This window comes from Hemiscyllium ocellatum, chromosome 9 (genome assembly GCF_020745735.1).
Source record: "Hemiscyllium ocellatum isolate sHemOce1 chromosome 9, sHemOce1.pat.X.cur, whole genome shotgun sequence".
Taxonomy (NCBI): domain Eukaryota; kingdom Metazoa; phylum Chordata; class Chondrichthyes; order Orectolobiformes; family Hemiscylliidae; genus Hemiscyllium; species Hemiscyllium ocellatum.
In genome coordinates, this window is record NC_083409.1 from 87,902,260 (window position 1) to 87,929,716 (window position 27,457).

Here is a 27,457-nt window from a genome sequence, read left to right on the forward strand (position 1 = left end):
GTTGATTGCTTTATGACATTATAGTGTTGCAATATTTTCATATTCTAGGACAGTTTAAGTTTCCATTTCTTTAGATCCAAAAGAAGCAATTCAGAGCTACAAGCCTCTATCTTTCTAACTCAATACCCCTTGAATGATGTATGTTTTTTAACTGGATCACAGATTAAGCCAGTGCTGGCAATATTTCATTTTCGTAAATATATCCCTTAAATACGTGGGTTAGAAATAAAATTTAAAATGGGAGAGTTTCTTATAAATTACTTCATTGATTTCAGAAAATCTTTCCTTTATATAAAGTTCTTTATACATGTTGTCATCTTTTTCCAACATTAAACAGCTTGGCTAACAGTTCATACTTTCAAAGGAAATCAAACTCTTCAAAATAATGTGGAAGCAGGTTAATTCCAAATACTAACTGCCTTGGACAAATTGCTTTAAATTATATAAATCCTTTACAAATGCTGAAGTTGCAGTATAAATTTGAAACTGGGTTCAAAACAGACTCTGCATGATGGTCTGTTTTTCAAAGAAACGCTATCTCATCTGATGGCAATATAATTATTTAAAAGTTGGGGGTGTTACATTCCGTACTTCATGAACATGAACTTTTAGTGACATATAAGAGAGGTCAGAATATACTCATGAGCATTTTGGGGCTCTTCTGGAGCAGTGATAGTATTCCTATCTCTGACCCTGGAGGCTAGATTCATGACCGATCTGCCCCAGAGATGTGTAATAACATCTTCAAACATCTATAATTGTAAGCATATACACATAGAGCCAAACTGCTGCAGTATATTCAGAATACCTTTCCTATAATTTGGGATTGGGACTGATGCACTGAAACACAAGCGTTTCTACTGATAGATGCTAAAATAATCCAAACATAATTAAGAATAATTCAACGTCTAATAAAGTTCCTAAATTTGGAACTGGATATATCCAGCCAGATTTTCACATAGTAAACTCCAGGGTTGTTCATTTCACAGGATTGCAACCCGTTTTGTTATCCATAAGACTAAATACTGCACACGACTATCAAACTCACTAGGTAAACCTGAATTGAAACCTTCAACAATATCTAGCAATGAATGGTATGCCTAAAGTAATGTTAATTTCATTTTTCCTCCATAATCAATCTGGATAAGTCAAAGATAAAGTTCGTAGCAACAGGAAACATGAATACTACCAGGATTTAGAGTCATAGAGATATACAGCCCTCACTAGCTCGTAGCACCGGGAGTAATCCAGAAATTACTACTCTCGAGGACCTTTTTTAAATTCCTGCCTAACTCTCTGTAATCTCCCTTCAGAATCTCAACCTTTCCTCTTCCTATGTCATTGATTCCAATGTGGACAATGATCTCTTGTTTGCCCCTCTCCCCCTTGAGAACATTCTGCACCCTCTCTGAGACATCCTTGATCCTGGCACCAGGGAAGCAACACACCATTCTGATTTTTCGCTACTGGCCACAGAAACATCTGTCTGTACCACGGACTAGAGAATCCCCGAACAAAACTGTTCTCTTGGAACCTGACTTACCCTCATTGCATTAGAGCCAGTCTCAATACCAGAAACTTGGCTGTTCATGCTATGTTCCCCATAGAATCCATCACCCCCTACATTTTCCAAAACAGCATACTTGTTTGAAATGGATATAGCGACAGAAGACTCCTGCACTAGCTACCTACCTCTTTTACCCCTCCTGGCGTTAACCCATCTTTGTGACTGTATCTGAGACGTTCCCCCCATGCATAACTGCCATCCATCACATACTGTTGCTGTTGCAAATTCTTCATTGCTTCCAACTCTCTCCAACCAATCCATTCGATCTGATAAGATTCGCAACCAACAGCATTTATTGCAGATATAATCCGCAGTAACCCTTAAACTCTCTTTCAACTCCCACATCTGACAAGAAGCACATATCACTCTACTAAAGGCCATTTTTGCTCCTTCACAATCTACAGCAAATAACACCGTCTTGTTCCTTTACAAACCACTGTCCCAGGTTAAATTAATAGTTGGGGTTTATATTTTAAGTTTAATCAAGAGACATATCTCAAAAAATATATAATCGAGAAACAACCCACTCTACTCACTACTGCAGACTTTCTGTAGGTGACACTTAAAACAATTCACTTATCTGATTCTGCGCTGTCTACTTCACCCAAACAGTTCCTCCAAGATCAGTTGAGAATTTCACTGTTTGTTAATTTTCCAAGATGCACTCTGATGACTAGCGATACATGAATTCAAACAGCAAAGGCTGTAAGTGTGCAGGTACATTGTGGTGTCAGTTTCTTTCTCTCTCTCTCTCTCTCTCTCTCTCTCGCTCTCTTTTGCACTAACCTCACTATGTGCCTCCTTTGTTTGTTCTTTTCCCTTTTAAAACTGCTGTTGTTTTGACTTTTTTTTCCGAAAGTTCCAAAACAATGCAACAGCATATAAAACAGTAATTGCTGCTCCTGGAATTCGAGGAAATCACCTCCAGCACCCAAAATACCTCAAAAAAGGAGCAGCTGTTACAGCCAGAAATTTTTCCCCATCCTCCATCTTCGATTACCCAGAATCCAAATTACTTTAATTAAAAATTGTTTCCACAATTTCCAGTATCACAAATTCAATTCTAATTATGGCTTTCGTTCTCAGAATCACAGAATTATTAGTGCACAGGGAGATCATTGAGCCCATCACATCTGCATTGGCTTTTTTCCTCGGCCAGGTCTATTTTGAAGTGCCTATTCAAGTCCCATATCTCTGCTCACCATTTCTATGCAGAAAACCATCCAATGCCCTCTTGAATGTCTCAATGGAACTTGCCTCTGGTACATTTCCAAGCAGCATATTCCCTAACAACCCACTGTATGAAAAAGCTTAAGCTTTGTTTGCATATCACTTCAAATCTGTGCCCTATGCAAATGTACTAGTTTCTTTTACAAGCATAAACACCTTCGACCTATCTAATCTGTCCAGCCCGCTCATTCATTCACTATAAAATTTGCATTTATATAAAACAAGACCCAAACTGAATCCTCTAACTTGGTTTTAATAGTTGTATGATGAGTAGAAGGATGTGAAATAGAAGGCGCTGGCTCCTTTCTTTCTGGTTCAGTTGCTCTGAATAGCTTTTCTGATATGAAATATGTGATTACTCCAATTGGAAGCTACAAACATTTAGAACTACTTCTCGCTTCTGTACTAACTCCACAGAGGTCAAATTGGCTGAACTGTGATGCTGGTGACCTCAGAGGTTTGGATGTGGTTTCAAAAGATGATGACTTTTTTTTAACAAAAATGCTCTGTGAAATAACTCCACAGATGCTGGCACAGTCCTTGACACTGACCCAGTTCTCACAGAGACATCCCTTAGAGAACCTCTAATACTCCTACTTATATCTATCAGCCAGGGCTTCCTGATTGGACTGGATAACAGCGCCAATCAAGGAACTCATATTATATCATGTCACCTGGCTGATCTCATGACAATCATTACAACTCCTTCGTAAATAAATTTAACAGATCACTTTAAATTCCCAAGAATTTAACTGAAAGGTAATCTAAGACCAAATATGGTACAGCTCAATAATTGGATTCATGAAAATTTACTCACTGTTAGTTGTAATTAAAAAGGGAATCGAAAACAAGTTAAAATCACTACAATTCAGTACAAGAATGTAAACACGTTTTCTACTTTTTGATATACCACCACCACCACCCTTTATAGGTTACACACAAAGATTTACATATTCACAAGGTGAACATATTCCAGAAAGAAAAAAGAAAACTAAATTTCAATAAAATGTATAAAATGACAAAATAAAGCAGTTCCTAATTTAGGTCATATGAATGCCTTTCCACTGAGGATTAATAGCTCAATCTGGATAAATTATCAATCTATCAAAAACCTTGAGATGTTCCTACCTGACCAGCATTAAGAAAGGTACATATGAAATTTGTGCTTTGCATTTATACGTTAGTTTGGCCCATTTCTTTTTGTAAAGTAACACAATCAGATTAGACAGGCCAGTGGAAAGAGGCTGTCATTAATAAATGCTATAATCTATCACTAATATAAGAGTTGACCTTGCTTAACATTTTTCTTGCTGTTCCCAGTTCCCATCAAGTGAACACCTGAAAAATTTTGTCCACAATAATTTAGTAGCTAAATACACAAACCTCAAAGATAGATTGGCGAAAAGTAAATGGATCTTAAAAACTCTCACAACAAATTTTGAACATCTCTTTTTGTTTGAAGAAGACAGTAATATATTTAATGCAAACCTTTGGATTATTTCAGAGTTTGTGGGTATTTAGTTTTAAAAATCGACAACTATGCTTGGTATCATATGAAATTTCTAAAACAGAAAAAATACTCACTCAGATGAGAATTATTTAAACTTCCCTGCTTTGCTTATACTTTGTTAGTTTGGAATGTTGTTCAATTTGTACCACTGTAATCTGAAAATCCACTATACAAATTGCAGTTAACATCTGCCATCCTGTACCCCGATGTCATCTCATTTCCCCTCACTCTCAGTCACAGCAAGATGCTGAGAGACACAGAGTAGTTTAACCTCCTTTATCTTTATTCTGAGCCCTGAAGGGAAAGAGAATGATTGCCCATGTGCAATGAGTTCATGAGACATGAGTTCACGGTCTTCTCTGGAACAGCAGTTTCTCAATAAACTATATATAGTGATTTTAAGGGAGGTTCATCCAGATAAGGCAACATACATATTAATTGAGTGACCGTTACAATCAATGAGTATCAATAGTAAAGATTAAGCCATCAGCCGTTACACAACGAATAAATGACTTTACATAATGCATATTTTTCACATTGCTAAGCTGACCTCATGTACTGAATGCTACTTCATTTGTTAAATGGCTCTACATAATGAATGCTTTTTCACCCTGTTTACCCATTACTCTTGCCTCCAGCGCCCCATTGTTAACGGCAAGTGCCTATCTGACCTGAGTCATGCTCAGCTGAGCCTCATTTCACACAACTTAGAATTTAATTCTTTCCCTGCCTGCTTATACACATTCTCACTAATACCAATATAGTCCAAAGGGTGTACTATACTGGATATAAGTTATAATCTAAAGGGTTTATTAAACCCGTTGGACAATAAGCTGGTGATGTGTGATTTTTGACTGTTCAATCCAGTCCAACACCAGCACCTCAACATCATTCATGTTCCTTCCAAGTTCATTAATTTCAACTTTTATTCATATTTATCAATCCTCTACATTCAAACAAATTCACACATACCAAGACAGTTTAAAGAGGAAAAATAGGAACGGCCTTTTAATGACTATACTCACAATCTGCTTGGATGTATTTTGCCAGATAGCTCAGGATCACCATGAATGGTAGCACTGTCAAGCACTGAAGTACCATATTCCAGGATGGCTGTAGTCCTGTAACTCAAGTCCAGATACCAATCCTTCCAGTTGTTGATCCTCAAATATTCATACCTGTATGTAAAAATATTTTGGGTTTATTAAAATTTAATGCTGATTACTAATTATCAAATAGCCAAGAATATTTCCTTTCAGTTGCTCCATAATCTCTCTGAATTGTAGCAGTTATTACAAAATACTAATTTATGATATTTTGAACCCAAGTGTCAAATTAATATGGAAACTGGACTTTAGTTGGTATAGTTCATTCAACAAAAATCTCAACTCATTAAAATGCAAATTTTGCAGCACTGAGTTTTTATCTGAAATCATGGTGATGGAAACACACATCAATGTGTTAATAACTTGGTAGGTTCATCCACTTTTAGAAATGATGTTTGGTAAATTCTGGACATGTTCCAGATCCATGAAGCATAAAATAAACACTGAAGTGAAGGACTTGCTACTCAAACAAAAATAAGTCATTCATTCATTGGTTACCATCTCAGGTCATCAATCATATTCCTATCTTTCAATTTCCAACTTTTTAAACTTGGAAATGCAATTCACTTTTTTCCTGACCCACATTTGTTTTTCCTTATCAGCTATTTCCAACTGATCTACCAGATTGAGCGCTTCATTAACTAAAAGATAATGAAGAAGCAACTTTAATAAATTTCAAAAGTTTTCTTTTGATTTCTCTGGAATCGACATAAAACCTAACCTTCTTTTCACAAATGGATTAATTCATGAAATGTTAGTGTTCCTGGCAGTGCCAGCATGTACTGACATCCCCAACTGCCGTCAATGTTGCTTCCAGAACTCCTGCATTCCAAACAATGAAGTAGGAAGTACTAGGACTTGATCTAATGGAACAATAATATCATTGCAACGTAGAGATAAAGAAACAGAATTATAGAAACTAAGAGCAGGAGTACATCATTTGGCCCTTTGAGTCTGTTCTGCAAATCAATATGATCATGATGATCCTCTACTTCAAAGTCTCATTCCCATTTTCTCTCCATTTCACTTGATGCCTTTAAAATCTAAAAGGCTATCAGTCAGTTTCTTGAATATACTCAGTGAGCCAATCTCCACAGCCTTCTGTTTTGGAAAATTACACAGGTGGACCAGGTTGAACAGGATGAAGTGGAACTTGGATGGAATGATAAACTAATGTGCCTACCAAGCTAATCCCTCCAGATGGTAGAGGCCATGGTTGAGAGCAGTGCCAATTGATTGCTTTGTCCTCATTGGGGTTGGGTTTCTTCAGTGTTGTTGAACCTTACTGCAGTGAAATCTTCATTTTTAGTTCTATAATTTCCAGGCTAACAATAAACAGCATTCAAGGTCTAAATGCTTATTATTGACAGCATCTCCTAATATTTAACAACTCAGGAACCAAATGGTTTCCTATTCTGGAGGAAGTAAAGCAATTTGTGAGGAAAACATTAGGAAAATACAAGTCTGTCAACAAAACACTTCCAAATTGCAGAACTATATTATAAGTATGTAAGTTAGCTCGCTGAGCTTCAAGGTTTATTTTCAGACATTTCATCACCATACTAGGTAACATCATCAATGAAAGTCTCTGGTGAAGCGCTGGTGGTATGATGCCTCTCTATTTATAGATCTTGGTTTTTTAAGGTGGGTGATGTCATCTCCGGTTCTTTTTTTCCCAAGGGAAGGTAGGTAGGGTCTAAATTGACGTGTTTATTGATGGAGTTCTGATTAGAATGCCATGCCTGTAAGAATTCTTGTGCGTGTCTTTGTTTCGCCTGTCCTAGGATGTATGTGTTGTCTCAGTCAAAGTGGTGTCCTTCTTTGCCTGTACGTATAGAAACTAGTGATAGTGGGCCATGTCTTTTGGTGGCCAGTTGGTGTTCATGTTTCCTGGTGGCAAGTTTCCTGCCAGTTTGTCCGATGTAGTGTTTTTTACAGTTCCTGCAAGGTATCTTGTAAATGATGTTAGTTTTGCTGGTGGTATCGAATGGTTCCTTTAGTAGGTTCATTAGTCGCTGTTTAAGTGTGCTGGTAGGTTTGTGGGCTACCCTGATGTCAAGGGGTCTGAGAAGTCTGGAAGTCATTTCTGATATGTCTTTGATGTAAGATAATATGGCTTTAGTTTTTGGTTGCGTTGGGTCTGCATGTTTGGCCTTGTTTCTGAGGAATCGGCAGACTGTGTTTATTGGGTACTAGTTTTTCTTGAAAATGCTGTATAGATATTTTTCTTCGGCTTTTGTAGTTCTTTTGGGTGCTACAGGGTGATGTAGCTCGTCGAAATAATGTCTTGATGCAGCTCCGTTTGTGGGTGTTGGGATGATTGCTTCTGAAGTTAAGTGTTTGGTCCATTTGTGTTGTTTTTCTGTAGACGCTGGTTTGAAGCTCTCTGTTAACTGTACGTTCAACCGTCACATCTAGGAATGGGAGTCTGTTGTCTTTTTCCTCCTCTTTTGTGAATTTTATGCCTGTCAGGATAGTGTTGATGGTGTTGTACGTTTACTCTAATTTGTTCCGGTTTGTGATGACAAAAGTGTCATCAACGTAGCGAATCCAAAGCATGGGTTGGATAGATGGGAGGGCAGTTTGTTCAAGTTTCTGCAAACCTGCTTCCGCTATGAGCCCTGATATTGGTGATCCCACAGGTGTTCTGTTGACTTGTTTGGAGGTTTTGTTATTGAATGTGAAATGGGCGGTGAGGCACAGGTCCACTAGCTTGAGGATGTTGTCTTTGCTGATTAAGTTATGCTGTCTGGTGTTTATGGTCCTGGTTTTCCTAGTAGTGATGCCAATGTTTCTATGACCAGACTATTCAGATCTCTTGGCAGCAGGAGGAGTAACTCTACTCAAGAGGGACTCTCGTGTGTTGTTAAGGTAAGGCTTTTTAATTTATACTTATTGTGTATCGTGTGATTGATTAGAAGTTTAAATTGGTTAATTGAATAAGATTGTAGCAGAAAAGTACTAGAAATTATTTAATACATGAATACACATAATTAAATAAGTAGAGATGGCTGGGCAGGTGATGTGCTGCAACTGTATGACGTGGGAGCTGCTGATCCCATTGTGAACGGTAGTGACCACATCTGCAGAAAGTGTTGGTTACTGGAAGAACTTCGGATCAGAATTGATGATCTGGAATCTGAGCTTCAGACAATGTAGCACATCCGGGAGGGGGAGAGTTACCTGGACACTTTGTTTCTGGAGGCATTCACATCCAGAAGATTAAGTAATTCAAATTCAGTAAGTGTTCAGGGACAACAGGGTGTGACTGTAAGTGAGGCAGGTAGGGGGATTCTGAGTTCAGGAGTGCAGGAGCCTCAGCCCTTGACCTTGTCCAACAGGTATGAGACTCCCTGTACAATGATGGAAAGGGTGTGGACAGAATGAACCAGCTGACAACAACACCATGGTGCAAAAGGCCATTCAAAAAGAGGGGGAAACAAAAAGACAAGTAGTTGTTATGGGGGATTCTATAATTAAGGAGACAGATAGTATCATTTACAAGCTGAAACGGGACAGGGTGCCAGGGTGCAGGACATCACCGACCAGCTTGAAAGGATACTGGAGCAGGAGGGGGAGGATCCAGTTGTTGTGGTCTACATTGGGATTAACAATATTGGCAAGGCTAGGAAGAAGGACCTGATTGGGGCTTATCAAGCACAAGGAAGGAAACTGAAGTACAGATCCTCAGATTACTGCCCGAGCCACGTGCCAATTGGTATAGGGATAAGAAAGTTAGGGAAGTAATTACGTGGCTAATGGATTGATATGGGAAAGAGGTATTACATTTCATGTGGCATTGGCATCACTTTTGGCACCCGGGGGAATCTGGACCATTGGGACGGTCTCCACCTAAACCCATCTGGAGCCAGTGCTCCAGCAAAAAGAATAAATAGGGCGGTCAGTAGGACTTTAAACTTCTGAGTGGGGTAAAAGGAAAAGCGAAAACGACAGGGAGTATGGAGTTAAATGGAAAGACAAGCAGCAGGATAGCATGTGTGCAGGTGGGTTTAAGCTTGAGGCAGCCTAGGAATGCAGCAAAAAGGCAGGATAACTGAGCAAATGTGAGGTCTTGCACTTTGGAAAAAAGAATACAGGCATGGACTGTTTTTTACAAGATGAGAAAATTCATAAAGCCAAAATACAAAGGGACCCCTCCCAGCCCAGTTATACTCTCTTCCACCCTCTTCTTTGGCAGAAGATATACAAGTTTGAATACACATACATACAGATTCAAGAATAGCTTCTTCCCTGCTGGTATCATACTTTTAAATGGACTTCTCAAATGCTAACTATAATCTCTCTCTCTCTCTCTCTCTCTGCACCTTCAATGCGGCTAGAAAACTGTATTCTGCACTCTGTTCTTCAACCCTGACACACTTTGTATGGTATGATCTTGTATAGCATGTGAGACAACTCTTTCCACTGTATCTTGGTACATGTAAAAACAATAAATCAATCATTTAATCAATCATACTTCAGCTGAAGCAAGGACTGTATCAGGTAATGTAATAGAAGAGAAAGTCGGCAAAATAAATGCCAAAAAGCATTTTATTTTAAAACCTACAAGTAAGGCAGGATAAAATGCATTCCAACTTTGTGAACATTTAAAATCAGTCAAAGGACCAAGTTACCAGCATTGGAGGGACTCAATAAGAAAAGGAAAGTCCCTCTCAGACTCAATTTTTAAAAATCAATCCCTTTCAATTTGCAAACAATGAAACAGGCTTTCTGAATTTATTTTCAGCAAGGGCTTTGCAATGCTGGTAATAGGAACAACCAGAAATATAATGCCACAGTAAATTCAATAAATAATTAATGTTTAGAAATGATCATGAAGAAGAAATCAAGGAGTACTCATATCTTTTTGGAACCTACGTAGTTATAATGAAGGCAATTAAAACTAAATGTCTTAGGTAACCCTAGAAAGATTTGAATAATTGAACACAGCAAAGTAGGGATAACAAACTACATTTCAAGCCTTTCTGGAAAAAAGGCCCCATTTTCAAGTATTGTTTTTGGCACTGTGCCTTCAAAAGATCCTCAATGAACTCAGAAAATAAATTCAGATAAGACAAAAAGACAAAGTGCTGTAATTTCTTAAGATAAGGCTTTGGAATTACCTTGTGTTCACTGAAAATATGGAGTAGATTTGTGGAAATGGCTCATTACATAAGCACTAAATTCCTGATCAATGAACTATTCAAAAAAAAGTGCTGAATAAAGACCTTTTAGAGAACAAAAGTTGAAGCTGTGCCGACATTATACAAACACAGGTTACGGAGTTTTGCAGAGTACATTCATTCACTCTAGTGCTTCTGGAAACATGCCAACTTTATGGCCGTAAGAGATGAAGTCCAGAAAAAAAGTGGGCAGAAAACAATGGGCGGCACGGTGGCACAGTGGTTAGCACTGCTGCCTCACAGCGCCTGAGACCCGGGTTCAATTCCCGACTCAGGTGACTGACTGTGTGGAGTTTGCACGTTCTCCCTGTGTCTGCGTGGGTTTCCTCCGGGTGCTCCGGTTTCCTCCCACAGTCCAAAGATGTGCAGGTTAGGTGAATTGGCCATGCTAAATTGCCCATAGTGTTAGGTAAGGGGTAAATGTAGGGGTATGGGTGCGTTGCGCTTCGGCGGGTCGGTGTGGACTTGTTGGGCCGAAGGGCCTGTTTCCACACTGTAAGTAATCTAATCAAAATTGAAACCTCTAAGCTATTTCTAACTAACTGGTCTGGGAGAACATTTTTTCATGGATGCAGAGATTTCCTCATGAATGACCTTATTTGAGCTAGTTAATTGTACTCCTTTGCATAATTAATTGGAATGTCTATTGTATTATTTTCAGATGCATCTCTATCCATTAGTTATTTTTAAACCTTCCACTGAAAATGGTACAAAAAATGACAAAAGAAAAATCTATCCATCCACTGTTCTTGCGTATAAAACCAGTATGTCTTTCTTATTCCTTTAACACTTGTGTATAAAATTCAACTAAAACAACATAATGATCAAGCAGATCTATAAAACTGTAGCTGATCTACACAAAAGTGAACACATGCTTCACTAATGTACTTTGTTAAGTTGGATAAAATTGTAAGCCTGACACGAAGGAGTTCAGGCTCTCTGCCTGTATTTCTGATGAAGGGCTTTTGCCCGAAATGTCGATTTTACTGCTCCTTGGATGCTGCCTGAATGCTGTGCTCTTCCAGCACCACTAATCCAGAACGAAGGAGTTCAGCCAGCCTGTTTGCAATGCTCTTAATGATTTTATCCAGACTTCTGATTTTCATTTAAAAACAATGAGAACCCTTAACATGACCACATTGGAGCAACAAAAACTCAATGAATTTTAGCATCTGGGGGAAAGCCATTTGCTCCACAGTAAGGAAAAAAGCCAGGTATTCAAAATTTGCCACTTTGTCCAAAAATGAAACATTGAAATCTCCAGTTGTTGAGGACAAGAAATCAAAAGTTCTTAATCCAACGTTTTCAATGACGTCCTCACCTAAACCCCAAAAAACAGAAACTGCCTGAGAAACACAGCAGGTCTGGCAGCATCTGCAGAGAGAAAACAGTTAAGATTTGGAGTCTAGTCACCCTTCATCAGAACTGAGACACAACTAAACTGAAATTATATCCTTAATAGATTATTCAGCGTTTGACTAGAACAAAAGTTTCAATAGGAACAAAAACATGTCTACAAATGAGCATTTAAGGTCTTCTATCCCAATGTTTGAGTTTGAGATCTCAGCTTTCAAATGGGTGAGGTACTGCATTTGACTATTAGAGTACAGCACTGAGGAGCAATGTGTACATAGAAAAGAATGTAGCATGACCCAATTAATTAAACAACCAAAAGGGCAATGCTACATGAAGAATTGAAGATGTTCTGATGGATACAGTCAACACAAAGGCATATTTGATACTGCTACCAGGCATCAATGTATGTGTTTGTAAAGATCCATTAGAAATCATGAGCTGCAATCACGCCTGAAGAGAAACCTGGCCAATGTTACAATGAGTGTGCTTATTTTTTTTTAAAATGTAATTATACCAATACAATTATACTATTGATCAATGTGTATAAAAATTCAAGTACTATACATCTTTTCCATGTTATGTGAATATCCCTCTCAGCTGTGCACCCTTTTTACAAGCCCATAGAACTGAATTGCATGATCACAACTGACTCCCAATACATTGCTACCTCAGTCTACATGACCTGTTCTGGATCCAGTGGTGCCTTCCCCTCAAAGGTTGTGGACAAACCCTTAGTAAGATAATAGCAACTCGTTAACAGGCTTAACTGACCACTGCTCAGAAGACAGCGAGTTACCACAAAAATTGTTGACCATCGCACATATTCCCCTTGAAAGTGGCATCAATGAAAGGAAGATACTTTCAATATCTTTGAGCCCTCATTATTTGTACTCAGGTCCCTGTGTGTTGGCTGGAGTCTTTGCTAAATAAGAAACTGCACATCAATGCAATCCACTCACTTCTGATGTTACAATTATGCTGAAGAAAGCAATTTGTTTCTATTGCCCATCTAATATACATTATCATTAATGCATCTACTGTGCCCAGATTTCATGAGAAATTGCAACATAAACAGGACAGAATTACATTTTAACAAGGACCAACTGTCCATCTCGGTTCTACAGAGATCTACATTTTATCAGTGCATAAAAGAATGAGCGAATTATTTAATGACATACTGGCATTTAAAAATTAAATGGCTGGTGACAGATGGGAAGCTTTGTCCTCTGCCTGCTGTTCACAAGCAGGCCGATAAACAGTTTTATATCATGGACAATTGGGACTCCTTCACTGCATCTTTTACTACTTTACTCAGGTACTAATAAGAATCACTCAACAAGAGAGCTCAGGCAATCATATCTGTCTACACATATCCTGATATGGAGATGCCAGTGTTGGATTGGGGTGTACACAACACCAGTGAAACTATCACGGTATTCTAATAGATGAAAGGCTTAACAATCAATTTTTCAATGTATAATTTCAGTTACATCACACTGTAAATTTTTGCGATAAATTCTGTGTTAGCATTGAGCCCTCCACTACCACCTGATGAAGGAGCGTCGCTCCGAAAGTTGGTGTGCTTCCAAATAAACCTGTTGGACTATAACCTGGTGTTATATGATTTTTAACTTTGTATACATATCCTGCCAGTGTGAAGTCAACATTGCAGCAATTCTACTTTCATGATATTTAAAAGGACATCTTAAAAGAAAGTTTAGCTGCATTTTGGTATTTGTTGTTCTTTAGAATACAGCAGGCAATACAACGAGAAAAGGAATGCTAAGAGTTCAATACCGATCTTTGAATTAATTTCTTGGTTCATTCCATTTCAGTTTCCAGCATTTTTCAGCAGAAAGTTTTCACTTAATTTTCAGCTCAATTCAGAGGTAAAACCTTAATTTCTGAGCCAGAATATTGAAAATTAAAAGCTTAATTCAGGATTTGGAATACATAACCTGGGACGCTAGCACTGCAGTAGTAAGGTATTATTTCTTCAGAGGTATTATTCTTCAGGAGAAGAGTTGCCTGGACGACAGCTGGTTGACAATGCAGAGTGACAACAACAGTTTGAGCTCATTTCCCACACCGGTTGAGGCTGGCATGTGTGAGGATCTAGTTCTGCAAGATAATGGCAGAGTAGGGCTCCTGAGCCAGAGCTCATCTGCCCCAAATGCTTTTATTTTTCTTTCCACTTGCTTATTTATTTTCTATCTTCTAGTTTTCTTACTTAGCTTTTGAGCTTGGATGGCATAGGTGGTGGACTTTGCAGACCTCAAGTGAGCCCAGTGCAGATCTTCAGTGAGCCTAGCACATACCTCACACTTTCTGAGAACTGGAGCCAGGGTGGAAGTGGCGGCGAGGCACTGATCAGTCTTAACGGAGAACGGCTGTGGTGGTTAGCGATGAGGTGATGGCAGCCAAGCTGGCGGCAGCAGCAGTCAGCAATGAGGCAGTGGCAGAGAATGATGGCAGCAGTAGCAGACGGCCACAGGGGATGCAGTCAGCAGCAATGTGGTGGTTGGAGCAGAAACCTCACGAGGGTTGGTGGAGCCTGGCATGCCAGGGCAGGTGAAAGAATGCCCAATGTGGGAGAGAGCAAGGATTCTTTGGGAAACCCAGCTTGAAGCATCTGCAGCCCATAGCTCAAGAAAGGTCTGGAATGTTTGACATTTTATTCTTTATTTCTTTATATTTGTACTTTTGTGCTAAGAAGCTGAATTTTTATATTTATTTCTTTATTTGTCTCTTCCTGTAACTAAGACTTCGTAACTAAGATGGCACCATGTGTGGTGACATTGTACACTTTTCACTGTACTCTTGTACCCTATACTTGAGTATGCATGACAACAAAACCTCTATCTAAAATGAAGTTCCCACCTTCTCAACCTTACTCCTCGCCTGATAGCATAGTGACCCTCAGGTTAAGCTCAACATCAATCGTCTGTTTCTCTCTCATGAAAGAGCAGCCTATGGTCCTCTGGAACTTTGGTGACTTGACCTTATTCAGATAAGATGAAAGAAACTATTTGCTTGTTTAGGTTGAAATAATAGATTTCAAAATCACCTTTTAACTTATCAACATTTATCACTCAATCAACAGTATCAAATCAGACTAACCAGTCTTCCATTTCACTGCAAACTATATCATTTTTTTTACCCCACATGATTTACTTCTAATTCAAATGATTTCTGGATTTCCACGAATAACAACTACCCACAGAGACATACACACAGCACAACTGTTCCAGTGACTAACCGCGTGAAGTGCATTCAGTGCACAGTGCATCCATTGCTGAATCACAATGGCAGTTGCAGGTACTACCAAGGTGCAGTATTGAAGTGCAGAAGTGTACCTTAACTAGATTAGAGGTATGAGTGCACTTCGAGGGCAACACATGTCAGATGCCAATGTCTGTACATGTGAGTGCATGAAGTGTGCCCTGAGATGTCAGTACCTCGTATCTAACATGGAGATCCTTTGGAGCAAGCAACAAGTTACATTAGTCAGATAATTGGTCTGATCTCCATGTCAAGGTTGCTCGATGGCTAGTTTGTTGGTGTGTTCAATAAGATAGGAAGCTCAAAGTTTGGGAGAAAAGTTGTAGCTCAGGTGCTCGTCGTTGTGGTTCTGTTCGCTGAGCTGGGAATTTTTGTTGCAAACGTTTTGTCCCCTGTCTAGGTGACATCCTCAGTGCTTGGGAGCCTCCTGTGAGGCGCTTCTGTGATGTTTCCTCCAGCATTTATAGTGGTTTGCCTCTGCCACTTCTGGTTGTCAGTTCCAGCTGTCCGCTGCAGTGGCCGTTATATAGGGTCCAAGTCGATGTGTTTGTTGAAAGAATCTGTGGATAGAATCACAGATTCTATCAACAAACACATCGACCTAGACCCAATATACCGCCCACTGCAACTGGAACTGACACAGCTGGATCTGACAACCGGAAGCGGCAGAGACAAACCACTATAAATGCCGGAGGAAACATCACAGAAGCACTTCACAGGAGGCTCCCAAGCACTGAGGATGTCACCTAGACAGGGGACGAAACGTTTGCAACACAAATTCCCAGCTCGGCGAACAGAACCACAACAAGATAGGAAGCTGAATATTAATGAGGCAAGTTGAGCCCTTAATATGGCATCTAATCTTCCTTAATTGGCATTGTTGCTGGCTAGTGAGAAACTTAGTCCACCATTCATCAAATACATAAAGATTAGTGCAGAATGCACCTAAAATCAAGATATGCCTCATCAAACATCCTGTCCTATTCTGGCACAAATCTTGTCAATAGTCTATATTGCTCATACCCCTAAAAGATTCTGCCCCCATCCCCAGGTTACTCAAGTGAAAACAATTGAAGCAATCATTCAAAGGTTTTACCATTGTCCAGCACTGTTGTGGAATTATTTCCTTCCCATAAGTGAATATTCTTTTCACCCCAATCCCATATTTCTGGCAGACAGCCAACTGTAATTGCAAAATACTGCAAAGCTTCAGAAATGAAAAATGTGCTGCCTTAGCCTTTTCAGCATTCATGTCTTGCTTAACTATGAAACGAAAAATGAAAATTCATTGACATTGCTATTAACAAACATTGGGGTCAGAATTCCTAATCTAACAATGAAATAAATATTCAATTCATGGTGTTTCTTCAAAAATTACTCCAGCTCATGACATCCACTTCCATTGCAATAGTGGCAAGATGGAAGAAGAGAGGATTTCAACAGGTAAAAAGAGAGCAAATCAACAGAGTACAGAAACTGCAGGACGGAACTTAAGAAAGTAATTAGGAGGTCACAGAGGGAACATGGTAAAATACTGGCACGTAAAATGAGGGCAAATCTAAAGATGTTCACAGTATAACAAGGGGAAAGGCATAACCAGGCAAAGAGTAGGGCCCATCAGGTGTTGTCCCAATTCCCTATCTCCGTATCAGTTGAAGCAAACACGGTGGCACAGTGGTTAGCACTGCTGCCTCACAGCGCCTGTAGACCCGGGTTCAATTCCCGACTCAGGCGACTGATGGTGTGGAGTTTGCACGTTCTCCCCGTGTCTGCGTGGGTTTCCTCCGGGTGCTCCGGTTTCCTCCCACAGTCCAAAGATGTGCGGGTCAGGTGAATTGGCCAAGCTAAATTGCCCGTAGTGTTAGGTAAGGGGTAAATGTAGGGGTATGGGTGGGTTGCGCTTCGGCGGGTCAGTGTGGACTTGTTGGGCCGAAGGGCCTGTTTCCACACTAAGTCTAATCTAATCTAATCAAACCACTCAGAAACTCAGTATGATTTTATCTCCTTCATCTTTATTCTGGGTCCTGGAGGGAGAGAGAATGATTGCCCATGTGCACAGAGACATGAGTTCTCAGTCTTCTATCAAATAGCAGTTTCTTAATGAATTATATAGTCATTTTACAGGAAGGAGCATCCAGATAAGGCAGCATAGATATTGATTGGATGACCGTTACAATCAGCAAGTATCAACAGTAAAGATTAAGCCATCTGCTATTACACCATGAATAACTGGCTTCCCGTAATGAATACTTTTCAAGTTGTTAACTGACTTTACATACTGAATGCTTCTTCATCTTGTTAAATGGCTTTACATAATGAATGGTTTTCCACCTTATTAAACCACTACTCTTGCCTCCAGTACCTCATTGTTTACTGCAAGTTCTTATCTGATCTGAGTCGTGCTTAGCTGAACAATTGTTTCACAAAACTCAAAACTTTACTATTTCCTGACTGGCTCATACCTTATACACATTCTCACAGGGACCAATGCAGCAATCTATACATGGAACTGGAGGCCAATGTTCGGCTGTTTAGCAAACACTTCACATCTAACTTTACTTGGGAGAAAGAAGTATAGAGTTTGGGGAGAGGGATTATGAAGTTCTTAAGCAGATTACTTTGGGACAGAGGAGGTTTTGGTGAACTTAAAAATGGACAAATCCCCAGACATTGGTAAATTGCATCCTAAGCTGCTGTGGGAGGCATGGGAAGAAGTTACAGGGGCTCTGATTCAAATTTTTAATTCCTCTCTGGCCCCACCGAGGAAGTTCCAGAGGATTAGAGGATAGCAAATGTGGTTGCACTTTTTAAGAAGGACGTTAAAGATAAAGTGGAGAATTATAGACCAGTAAGTCTCTCTTCAGGGGTAGGGAAACTACCGGAGGAAATTCTAAAGGAAAAAATTGGTGATATAAGGTTTGACCAGGAATACTCAACATGATTTTGTCAGAAAGACGTCATGCCTACCAAATTTGATTGAATATTTCAAAGAGGTGATCAGGTATGTAGTTTGGGGTATTGCACTCAATGTAGTTTTTATAGATTTCAGCAAGTCTTTGACAGTGTCCCCCCATGGGAGACTGATAAAGAAGATAAAAGTACATGGAATCCAGCACAGCATGGCAAGTTGGATCCACAATTGACTGAGTGATAAGAGACCATTTGTAGAAGATACTGGCATCCAATGGCTTACCACAGGTGTTGTGTCCCTTATTGCTTATAATATATAAATAATAAATAGGTTTACAGATGTCATGAAAGTAGGTCAGGTGCTTACTAGTCAGGAAGAAGGTCTTAGACTGCAGGAAAATAAAAAGAGGCAGGGGAAACAGGCAGATCACTAGCAGATGGAATTTAACCCTGAAAAGTGTGAAATGACACACACTGGAAAGAAATAAGGAGTCAAAGGAGAACTCAATGAATGTCAGGCTACTAAGTAGCTCAGAAGAAGAGATCTGCAGATCCCTGAAGGCAACAGAACAGATAGGTCACACATGACATTGCTTTTATTAGTCATAGCATAAGTTATATAAGCAGGGAGGTTATGTTAGAGCTTGACAAAACTTCAGTTTGCCCACAGCTGAAGTATTGTGTGCAGTTCTAATCACCACACTAAAGAAAGGATATCACAGCACTGGAAGGGATGCAGAGGAGATTCGTCAAGACATTGCCTGGGTTGAAATGAATCGCAATGAGGAGAAGCTGGATAAGCTTAGTTTATTCCTTTATAGCAGAGGACACTGATGGGGTGCACCTGATTGAGGTGTATAAAATTATGAGAGGCCTGACAGAGAGGATCAGAGGCAGCTGTTCCTCTTCGTTTAAGAGTCAATAATGAGGGAACATAATTTTCAGATGAAGGGCACGGGATTTAGGCATTTTAAAAAAAGTATTTTCACCCAGAGAGTGGTGGGAATCTGGAATGCACTGTCTGAGAGGATAGTAAAGGTGAGAATGCTCAGAACCTTTAAGAAGTATGGATAGGTACCTGGGAGTTCGATGTTGTGGCCATTTCGGAGACATGCATAGAGCAAGGTAAGGAATGGATGTTGCCGATTCCAGGGTTTAGATCTTTCATTAAGAACAGGCAAGGCAATACAAGAGGGGGAGGCATGGCCTTGCTAGTCAAGGTTAGTGTAACGGTGGCTGAAAGAACTTTTGATGAGGATTAGATTAGATTAGACTTACAGTGTGGAAACAGGCCCTTCGGCCCAACAAGTCCACACCGACCCGCCGAAGCGCAACCCACCCATACCCCTACATTTACCCCTTACCTAACACTACGGGCAATTTAGCATGGCCAATTCACCTGACCCGCACATCTTTGGACTGTGGGAGGAAACCGGAGCACCTGGAGGAAACCCACGCAGACACAGGGAGAACGTGCAAACTCCACACAGTCAGTCGCCTGAGTCGGGATTTGAACCCGGGTCTCAGGCGCTGTGAGGCAGCAGTGCTAACCACTGTGCCACCGTGCCGCCCACATACAAAGTAACCTTTAGGTTTGTTGCTTAAATCTCTCAGCTACGTTTGTGATTGGTCAATTGCAAGCAAATATGAAGCATATTGCCCCTTATGTCTCTTTAATATCTTTCCCCTCTCGCCCTAAACCTATGCCCTCTAGTTCTGGACTACCTGATCCCAGAACTACCTGACTCATCTACTGAGGAGGTGTGGGCTGAGGTTAGAGAGGAGAGGTCACACTGTTTGGAGTTTTTTATAGGCCTCCGCAGAGTTCCAGGGAGGTGGAAGAGAGGATTAGCAAAATCATTCTGGGTAGGAGTGAAAGGAACAGGGTGGTCATTATGGGGGACTTTAACTTCACCAACATTGACTAGAAATGCTAAACCTCTAGTATGTCGGAAATGCTATAACTCTAGTACATCAGATGGATCAGTTTTGTCCAATGTGTACAGGAGGGTTTCCTGACACAGAATGTCGAAGGGTCGACAAGAGGAGAGGCCACACTGGATCTGGTGCTTGGTAATGAACCTGGCCAGGTGTTTGATTTAGTTGTAGGTGAGCACTTTGGAGAGAGTGACCATAAATCAGTTACATTTAGTTTAGTGATGGAAAGGGATAGGTGCATGCCACAGGCCAAGGGTTATCGAAGGGGCAAGGGCAATTATAATACGATTACGCAAGAATTAAGATGCATAGAATGAGGTAGCAAAATGCAGGGGATGCAGACAATGGAAATGTGGAGCTGGTTTAAGGAACAGATATTGCGTGTCCTCGATAGGTATGTCCCCGTCAGGCAGGGAGGAAGTGATAAGGTAAGGAAACCGTGGTTTTCAACAGAAACTGCATCTCTTGTTACAAAGAAGGAGGAAGCTTATGTGGTGACGAGGCAAGATAGTTCAGATGAAGTGTTACAGATCAGCTAGGAAGGATTTAAAGAGGGAGTTATGAAGAGCAAAGAGAGGACACGAGCAGTCTTTAGCAAATAGAATGAAGGAGAACCCTAAAGCTTTCGATAGGTATGTGAGGAATAAAAGGATGACGAGGGGAAGAATAGTGCCAATCAAAGACAGAAATGGGAAGTTGAGTGTGGATCCTGTGGAGATCGGAGAGGTGTTAAAAGAACAGTTCTCATCGGTTTTCACTCAGGAAAAGGAGAATATTGTTGAGGAGAAGAATGAGGTATGAGATATTAGACTAGAAAGGATCAAGGTTAGTTATGAACAGGTGTTATCAATTCTAGAAGGAGTGAAAGTAGACAGGTCCCCTGGGCTGGATGGGATTTATCTGAGGATTCTCTGGGAAGCTCGGGAGGAGATAGCAGAGCCTTTGGCTTTGACATTTGAGTCTACAGGTTTGGTACCGGAGGACTGGAAGATTGCAAATATTGTGCCCTTGTTCAAGAAGGGCAGTAGAGATGACCCAGATAATTATAGACCAGTGAGCCTTACTTCTGTTGTAGGAAAGGTTTTGGAAAGGATTATAAGATATAAGATTTATAATCATCGAGCAAGCAACAATTTGATGTCAGATAGTCATCATGGTTGTGTCAAGGTCAGGTTGTGTCTCACAAACCTCACTGAGTTTTTTGAAAAGGTGACCAAGCATGTAGATGAGGATAGGGCAGTTGACGAGGTATACATGGACTTCAGTAAAGCCTTTGATAAGGTTCCACATGGTAGGCTGTTGGTGAAAATGCAGAGGCATGGAATTGAAGGTGATTTAGCAGTTTGGATTAGAACCTGGCTTTCTGAAAGAAGGCAGCGAGTAGTGGTTGATGGAAAATATTCAGCATGGAGTCTGGTTACTTGTGGTGTGCTACAAGGATCTGTTTTGGGACCATTGCTGTTTGTCATTTTTATAAATGACTTAGACGCAGGCATAGGTGGATGGGCCCCAGTTATGCCTGTCTCTTTGTTGGCTACGTAGAACAGTTGATCTTCCGTAATTACACTGGCACCACTCCCCACCTCTTCCTCCGCTACATTAATGACTGCATTGGCGCCACCTCGTGCTCCCGCGAGGAGGTTGAGCAATTCATCCCTGACCTTAAATTTACCTGGACCATCTCTGACACCTCCCTCCCCTTCCTGGACCTCTCCATCTCCATTAATGACGACCGAATTGACACTGACATTTTTTACAAACCCACCGAATCCCACAGCTATCTGGATTACACCTCTTCCACCCTACCTCTTGCAAAAATGCCATCCCGTATTCCCAATTCCTCCGCCTCCGCCGTATCTGCTCCCAGGAGGACCAGTTCCACCACAGAACACACCAGATGGCCTCCTTCTTTAGAAACCGCAATTTCCCTTCCCACGTGGTTAAAGATGCCCTCCAACACATCTCGTCCACATCCCGCACCCCCGCCCTCAGACCCCACCCCCCAACCGTAACAAGGACAGAACGCCCCTTGTGTTCACCTTCCACTCTACAAACCTTCACATAAACCAAACCATCCACCGACATTTCTGCCACCTCCTAAAAGACCCCACTACCAGGGATATATTTGCCTCCCCACCCCTTTCTGCCTTCCGCAAAGACCGTTCCCTCCATGACCACCTGGTCAGGTCCACGCACCCCCTACGACCCACCCTCCCATCCTGACACTTTCCCCTGCCACCGCAGGAACTGTAAAACCTGTGCCCACACCTCCTCCCTCACCTCTATCCAAGGCCCTAAAGGAGCTTTCCACATCCATCAAAGTTTTACCTGCACATCCACTAATATCATTTATTGTATCCGTTGCTCCCGATGCGGTCTACTCTACATTGGGGAGACTGGGCGCCTCCTAGCAGAGCGCTTTAGTGAACATCTCCGAGACACCCGCACCAATCAACCACACCGCCCAGTGGCCCAACATTTCAACTCCCCCTCCCACTCTGCTGAGGACATGGAGGTCCTGGGCCTCCTTCACCGCCGCTCCCTCACCACCAGACGCCTGGAGGAAAAACGCCTCATCTTCCCCCGCGGAACACTTCAACCCCAGGGCATCAATGTGGACTTCAACAGCTTCCTCATTTTCCTTTCCCCCACCTCATCCTAGTTTCAAGCTTCTTAGCTTTTTAGGCGGCACGGTGGCACAGTGGTTAGTACTGCTGCCTCACAGCGCCGGAGACCCGGGTTCAATTCCCGACTCAGGCGACTGACTGTGTGGAGTTTGCACGTTCTCCCCGTGTCAGCGTGGGTTTCCTCCGGGTGCTCCGGTTTCCTCCCACAGTCCAAAGATGTGCGGGTCAGGTGAATTGACCATGCTAAATTGCCCATAGTGTTAGGTAAGGGGTAAATGTAGGGGTATGGGTGGGTTTCGCTTTGGCGGGTCGGTGTGGACTTGTTGGGCCGAAGGGCCTGTTTCCACACTGTAAATCTAATCTAATCTAAATAATCTAATCTTCCAGCTCAGCACTGTCCCTATGACTTGTCTGGACTTGTCCGACCTGCCTAGCTCCTTTTCCACCTATCCACTCCACCCTCTCCTCCCTGATCTACCACCTTCATCTCCTCCCCCACTCACCCAGTGTACTCTATGCTACTCTCTCCCCACCCCCACCCTCCCCTAGCTTATCTCTCCAAGCTTTCAGGCTCACTGCCTTTATTCCTGATGAAGGGCTTTTGTCCAAAACGTCGATTTCGCTGCTCGTTGGATGCTGCCTGAACTGCTGTGCTCTTCCAGCTCCACTGATCCAGAATGTGGAAGAATGTTACAGGTTGCAGAGGGACTTGGATAAACTGCAGAACTGGGCTGAGAGATGGCAAATGGAGTTCAATGCAGCTAAATGTGAGGTGATGCACTTTGGGAAGGCAGAGTACTGGGTCAATGGAAAGATTCTTGGTAGTGTGGAGAGGGATCTTGGAGTCCAGGTACAGAGATCTCTGAAAGTTTCCACCCAGGTGGGTAGTGCTGTTAAGAAGGCATACGGTGTGTTAGGTTTCATTCGTAGAGGGATCGAGTTCTGGAGCTGCAATATCATGCTGCAACTATACAAAAGCTGGTGCGATCATACTTGGAATATTGTGTACAGTTCTGGTGCCCATATTTCGGGAAGGATGTGGAAGCATTGGAAAAAGTGCAGAGGAGATTTATCAGGATATTGTCTGGTCTAGAGGGAAGGTCTTATGATGAAAGGCTGAGAGACTTGAACTTGTACTCAATGGCAAGAAGAAGGCTAAGAGGGATTTGATAGAGGCATACAAGATGATCAGAGGATTAGATAGGGTAGACAGTGAAAGTCTTTTTCCTAGGATGATGATGTCAGCATGTACGACTACAGGCATGACTACAAATTGAGGGATGATCGATTTAAGACAGATGTCAAAGGCAGGTTCTTTACACAGAGGGCGTAAGGGCGTGGAATGCCCTACCTGCTAATGTAGTCAACTCAGTCACATTAGGGAGATTTAAACAATCCTTAGATAAGCACATGGATGATTTTGGGATAGTGTAGGGGGACGAGCTGAGAATAGTTCACAGTTCGGCGCAACATCGAGGGCCAAAGGGCCTGTTCTATTTTCTAAGTATGGATGTGAAAATAGGAGGTATGGTTAGTAGGTTTCCAGGTGACACCAATATAAGTGGTGAAGAGTGAAGAAGATTATCTCAGAGTACAACAGGATCTTGATCAGATGGGCCAATGGGCCAAGGAGTGGCAGATGGAGTCTAATTTAGATAAATGTGAGGTGTTGCATTTTGGTAAGGCAAACCAGGGCAGGACTTATACATAAGTCCTAGGGGTGCAGGTGCATTGTTCCTTGATTGGAGCCAAAGGTAGACAGGATGGTGAAGAAGGTATCTGATGCATTTGCCTTCATTGATCAGAACACTGAATGTAAGATTTGGAACATCATGTTGTGGCTGTACATGGCATTGGTTAGGCCACTTTTGTAATACTGCGTACAATTCTGGTTGCCCTTCTACAGGAAAGATGTTCTTAAACTTGAGATAGTGCAGAAAAGATTTACAAGGATATTGACAGTACTGGAGGATTTGAGCTACAGGTACTGGCTGAATAGGCTGGAGCTTTTTCCCCCGAGAGCAGTGGAGGCTGAGGGATGATCTTATAGATGGTTACAAAATCATGAGCACAGATAGGATAAATAGCCACAGTGTTTTTTCTAGGGTGGGGAAGTCCAAAACCCAAGGACATATGTTTAAGTTGAGAGGGGTAAGTTTTAAAAAGGACCTGAGGGGTAATCGTTTCATGCAGTGGTGTATGGAACAAGCTGCCAGGGGAAATGGTACAGGCAAGTGTAATTACAACATTTAAAAAGGCATCTCGGTGAGTATATAAATAGGAAGGACTCAGAGGATTATGGGCCAAATGCTGGCAAATGGGATTAGGTCAGATTGGGCTGTCTGGTCTGTACGAATAAGTTGGACTGAAAGATCTGTTTCCATGCTGTGTGACTCGAACTTTATGGGTGAGCACTTGAAATGTCATAACATTCAAGGTTATGTGCTCAGTGCTGGAAAGTAGGATTAGTGCAGATAGGTTGTAGTTTTTTTTGGGCTGAAGGGCCTCTTCTGTACAGCATGTCTCTATGCAAGGTAATCAGTAAACAATCAGATTATTATTATCTTTAATTGGACCATGAGGTTACTTTCGTTTTTATAATTCTCATTCAAAAGTTAAACATTGGTTCAACTTTTATCAACCTGTTTATTTTTGTGGGAGAGGGGATGAGAAAGGGGCTAACAATAAAATAGCAGTAACAAGAGTCATATTTGGCTCAAATTGTTAATTCCACTTCTCTCTTCACAGATGGTGCCAGACCTGCTGGGTCTCTCCAGCACTTTGCTTTTCTATTGAAAAATTATAACAAGACCTTGTTTCAACTGCCCCATTTTATGCTGTTTTAATTATGCCTGCATTCTTGTTTAGCATTGCAAGTTTTGTTTTGAAGTTATTTCATGCTGGTCTGATTCACTACCTGATTGATGACATTTTGGAGTGGCCTTTTCTGCTCCCTGAGCGTCCAACAATGGCTTCTCCTAGTCTCTTGTTGCTTGATCCTCTGGACTCATGGCCACTTTGCTTCCTCACAGATCTTTCACTGCTGACACTCCAGTTTGCTGCCTCTGCCACCCTCTGACAGAAACTCTTGCTGCTCATTATACAACTCACAGTTACTCCCCATTTTGTGTCATACCTTGGCAGTACTGACCCTTCAGGCTTGCAGCTTCTGTCACATTCTAACTTGAACTTCCTGTTCTCTTACTTTCATGCTTTGATATTGTTCTTCCTGCCACCGGCCATGTATATCCAGATTACTCACTCAGAGTTAGGATTCAGGTGAAGGAAGTGGTAAATAGGAGAATCAGACGGCAGGAGGTTCATCATAGAGTCATAGAGATGTACAGCACAGAAACACACCAACTCGTCCATGCCGACCAGACATCCCAACCCAATCTAGTCCCACCTGCCAGCACCTGGCCCATATCCCTCCAAACCCTTCCTATTCATACACCCATCCCGATGCCTTTTAAATGTTGCAAGTGTACTAGCCTCCACCACCTCCTCTAGCAGCTCATTCCACACATGCACCATCCTCTGCGTGGAAATAGTTGCCCCTTAGGTCTCTTTTATATCCTTCCCCTCTCACCCTAAACTGCCCTGGGGCAGCACGGCAGCTCAGTGGTTAGCACTGCTGCCTCACAGCACCAAGGACCCAGGCTCGATTCCAGCCTTGCACAACAGTTTGTGTGGAGTTTGCACATTCTCCCTGTGTCTGCATAGGTTTCCTCCGGTTGCTCAGGTTTCCTTCCACAGCGCAAAGATGTGCAGGTAAGGGGAATTGGCTATTCTAAATTGCCCATAGTGTTAGGTGCATTAGTCAGAGGGAAATGGGCTTGGGTGGGTTACTCTTCAGAAGATCAGTGCAGATCTGTTGGGACAAAAGACCTATTTCCATACTGTAGGGAAGCTAATCTAATCCCTCTAGGTCTGGACTCCCCCATCCCAAGGAAAAGACTTTGTCTATTTACCCTATCCACCCCTCAGCCTCCGACGCTCCAGGAAAAACAGCCCTAGCCTATTCAACCTCTCCCTGTAGCTCAGATCCTCTAACTCTTGCAACATTCTTGCAAATGTTTTTCTGAATCCTTTCAAGTTTCACAACATCCTTCCAATAGGAAGGAGACCAGAACTGCATGCTATACTCCCACAGTGGCCTAACCAATGTCCTGTAACATGACCTCCCAACTCCTGCTGTCAGTACTCTGACCAGTAAAGGAAAGCATAGCAAACGCCTTCTTCACTATCCTATCTACCTGCGACTCCACTTTCAAGGAGCTATGAATCTGCACTCCAAGGTCTCTTTGTTCAGCAACACTCCCTAGGACCTTGCCATTAAGTGTATACTGTAGGTATAATTGTATATAACTGTACATCCCCAAGAAAAGAAAGATTATCCGGGGAGGGATTAGACAGCCATGGCTGACAAAGGAAGTCAGGAAATGTATTAAAGAAAAAGAGAGATCCTATAAAGTGACCAAGTGCAGTGGGAAATCAGAAGATTGGGAAGGCTACAAAAACAAACAAAGGATAACAAAGAGAGAAATAAGGAAGGAGAGGATCAAATATGAAGGTAGGCTAGCCAGTAATATTAGAACTGATAGTAAAAGTTTCTTCCAATACATACGAAACAAACGACAGGCAAAAGTAGACATTGGGCCACTTCAAACTGATGCTGGAAACCTAGTGTTGGGAGATAAGGAAATAGCAGGAGAACTTAACAAGTACTTTGCGTCAGTCTTCACAGT

At 41.6% G+C, this 27,457-nt stretch overlaps 1 protein-coding gene across 8 annotated transcripts in view; it reads right to left on the reverse strand.

Moving 5' to 3' along the window:
* Positions 1-27,457, reverse strand: part of ptprfa (protein tyrosine phosphatase receptor type Fa) — a 462,130-nt gene that overhangs the window by 300,952 nt on the left and 133,721 nt on the right. For all 8 annotated transcript variants that reach the window (XM_060830552.1, XM_060830548.1, XM_060830551.1 and 5 more), the window contains exon 2: positions 5,333-5,485. In XM_060830552.1, coding sequence (XP_060686535.1) covers positions 5,333-5,408 — 76 coding nt within the window. In that variant the 5' untranslated portion in view covers positions 5,409-5,485. The remainder of the gene's footprint in view (positions 1-5,332; positions 5,486-27,457) is intronic.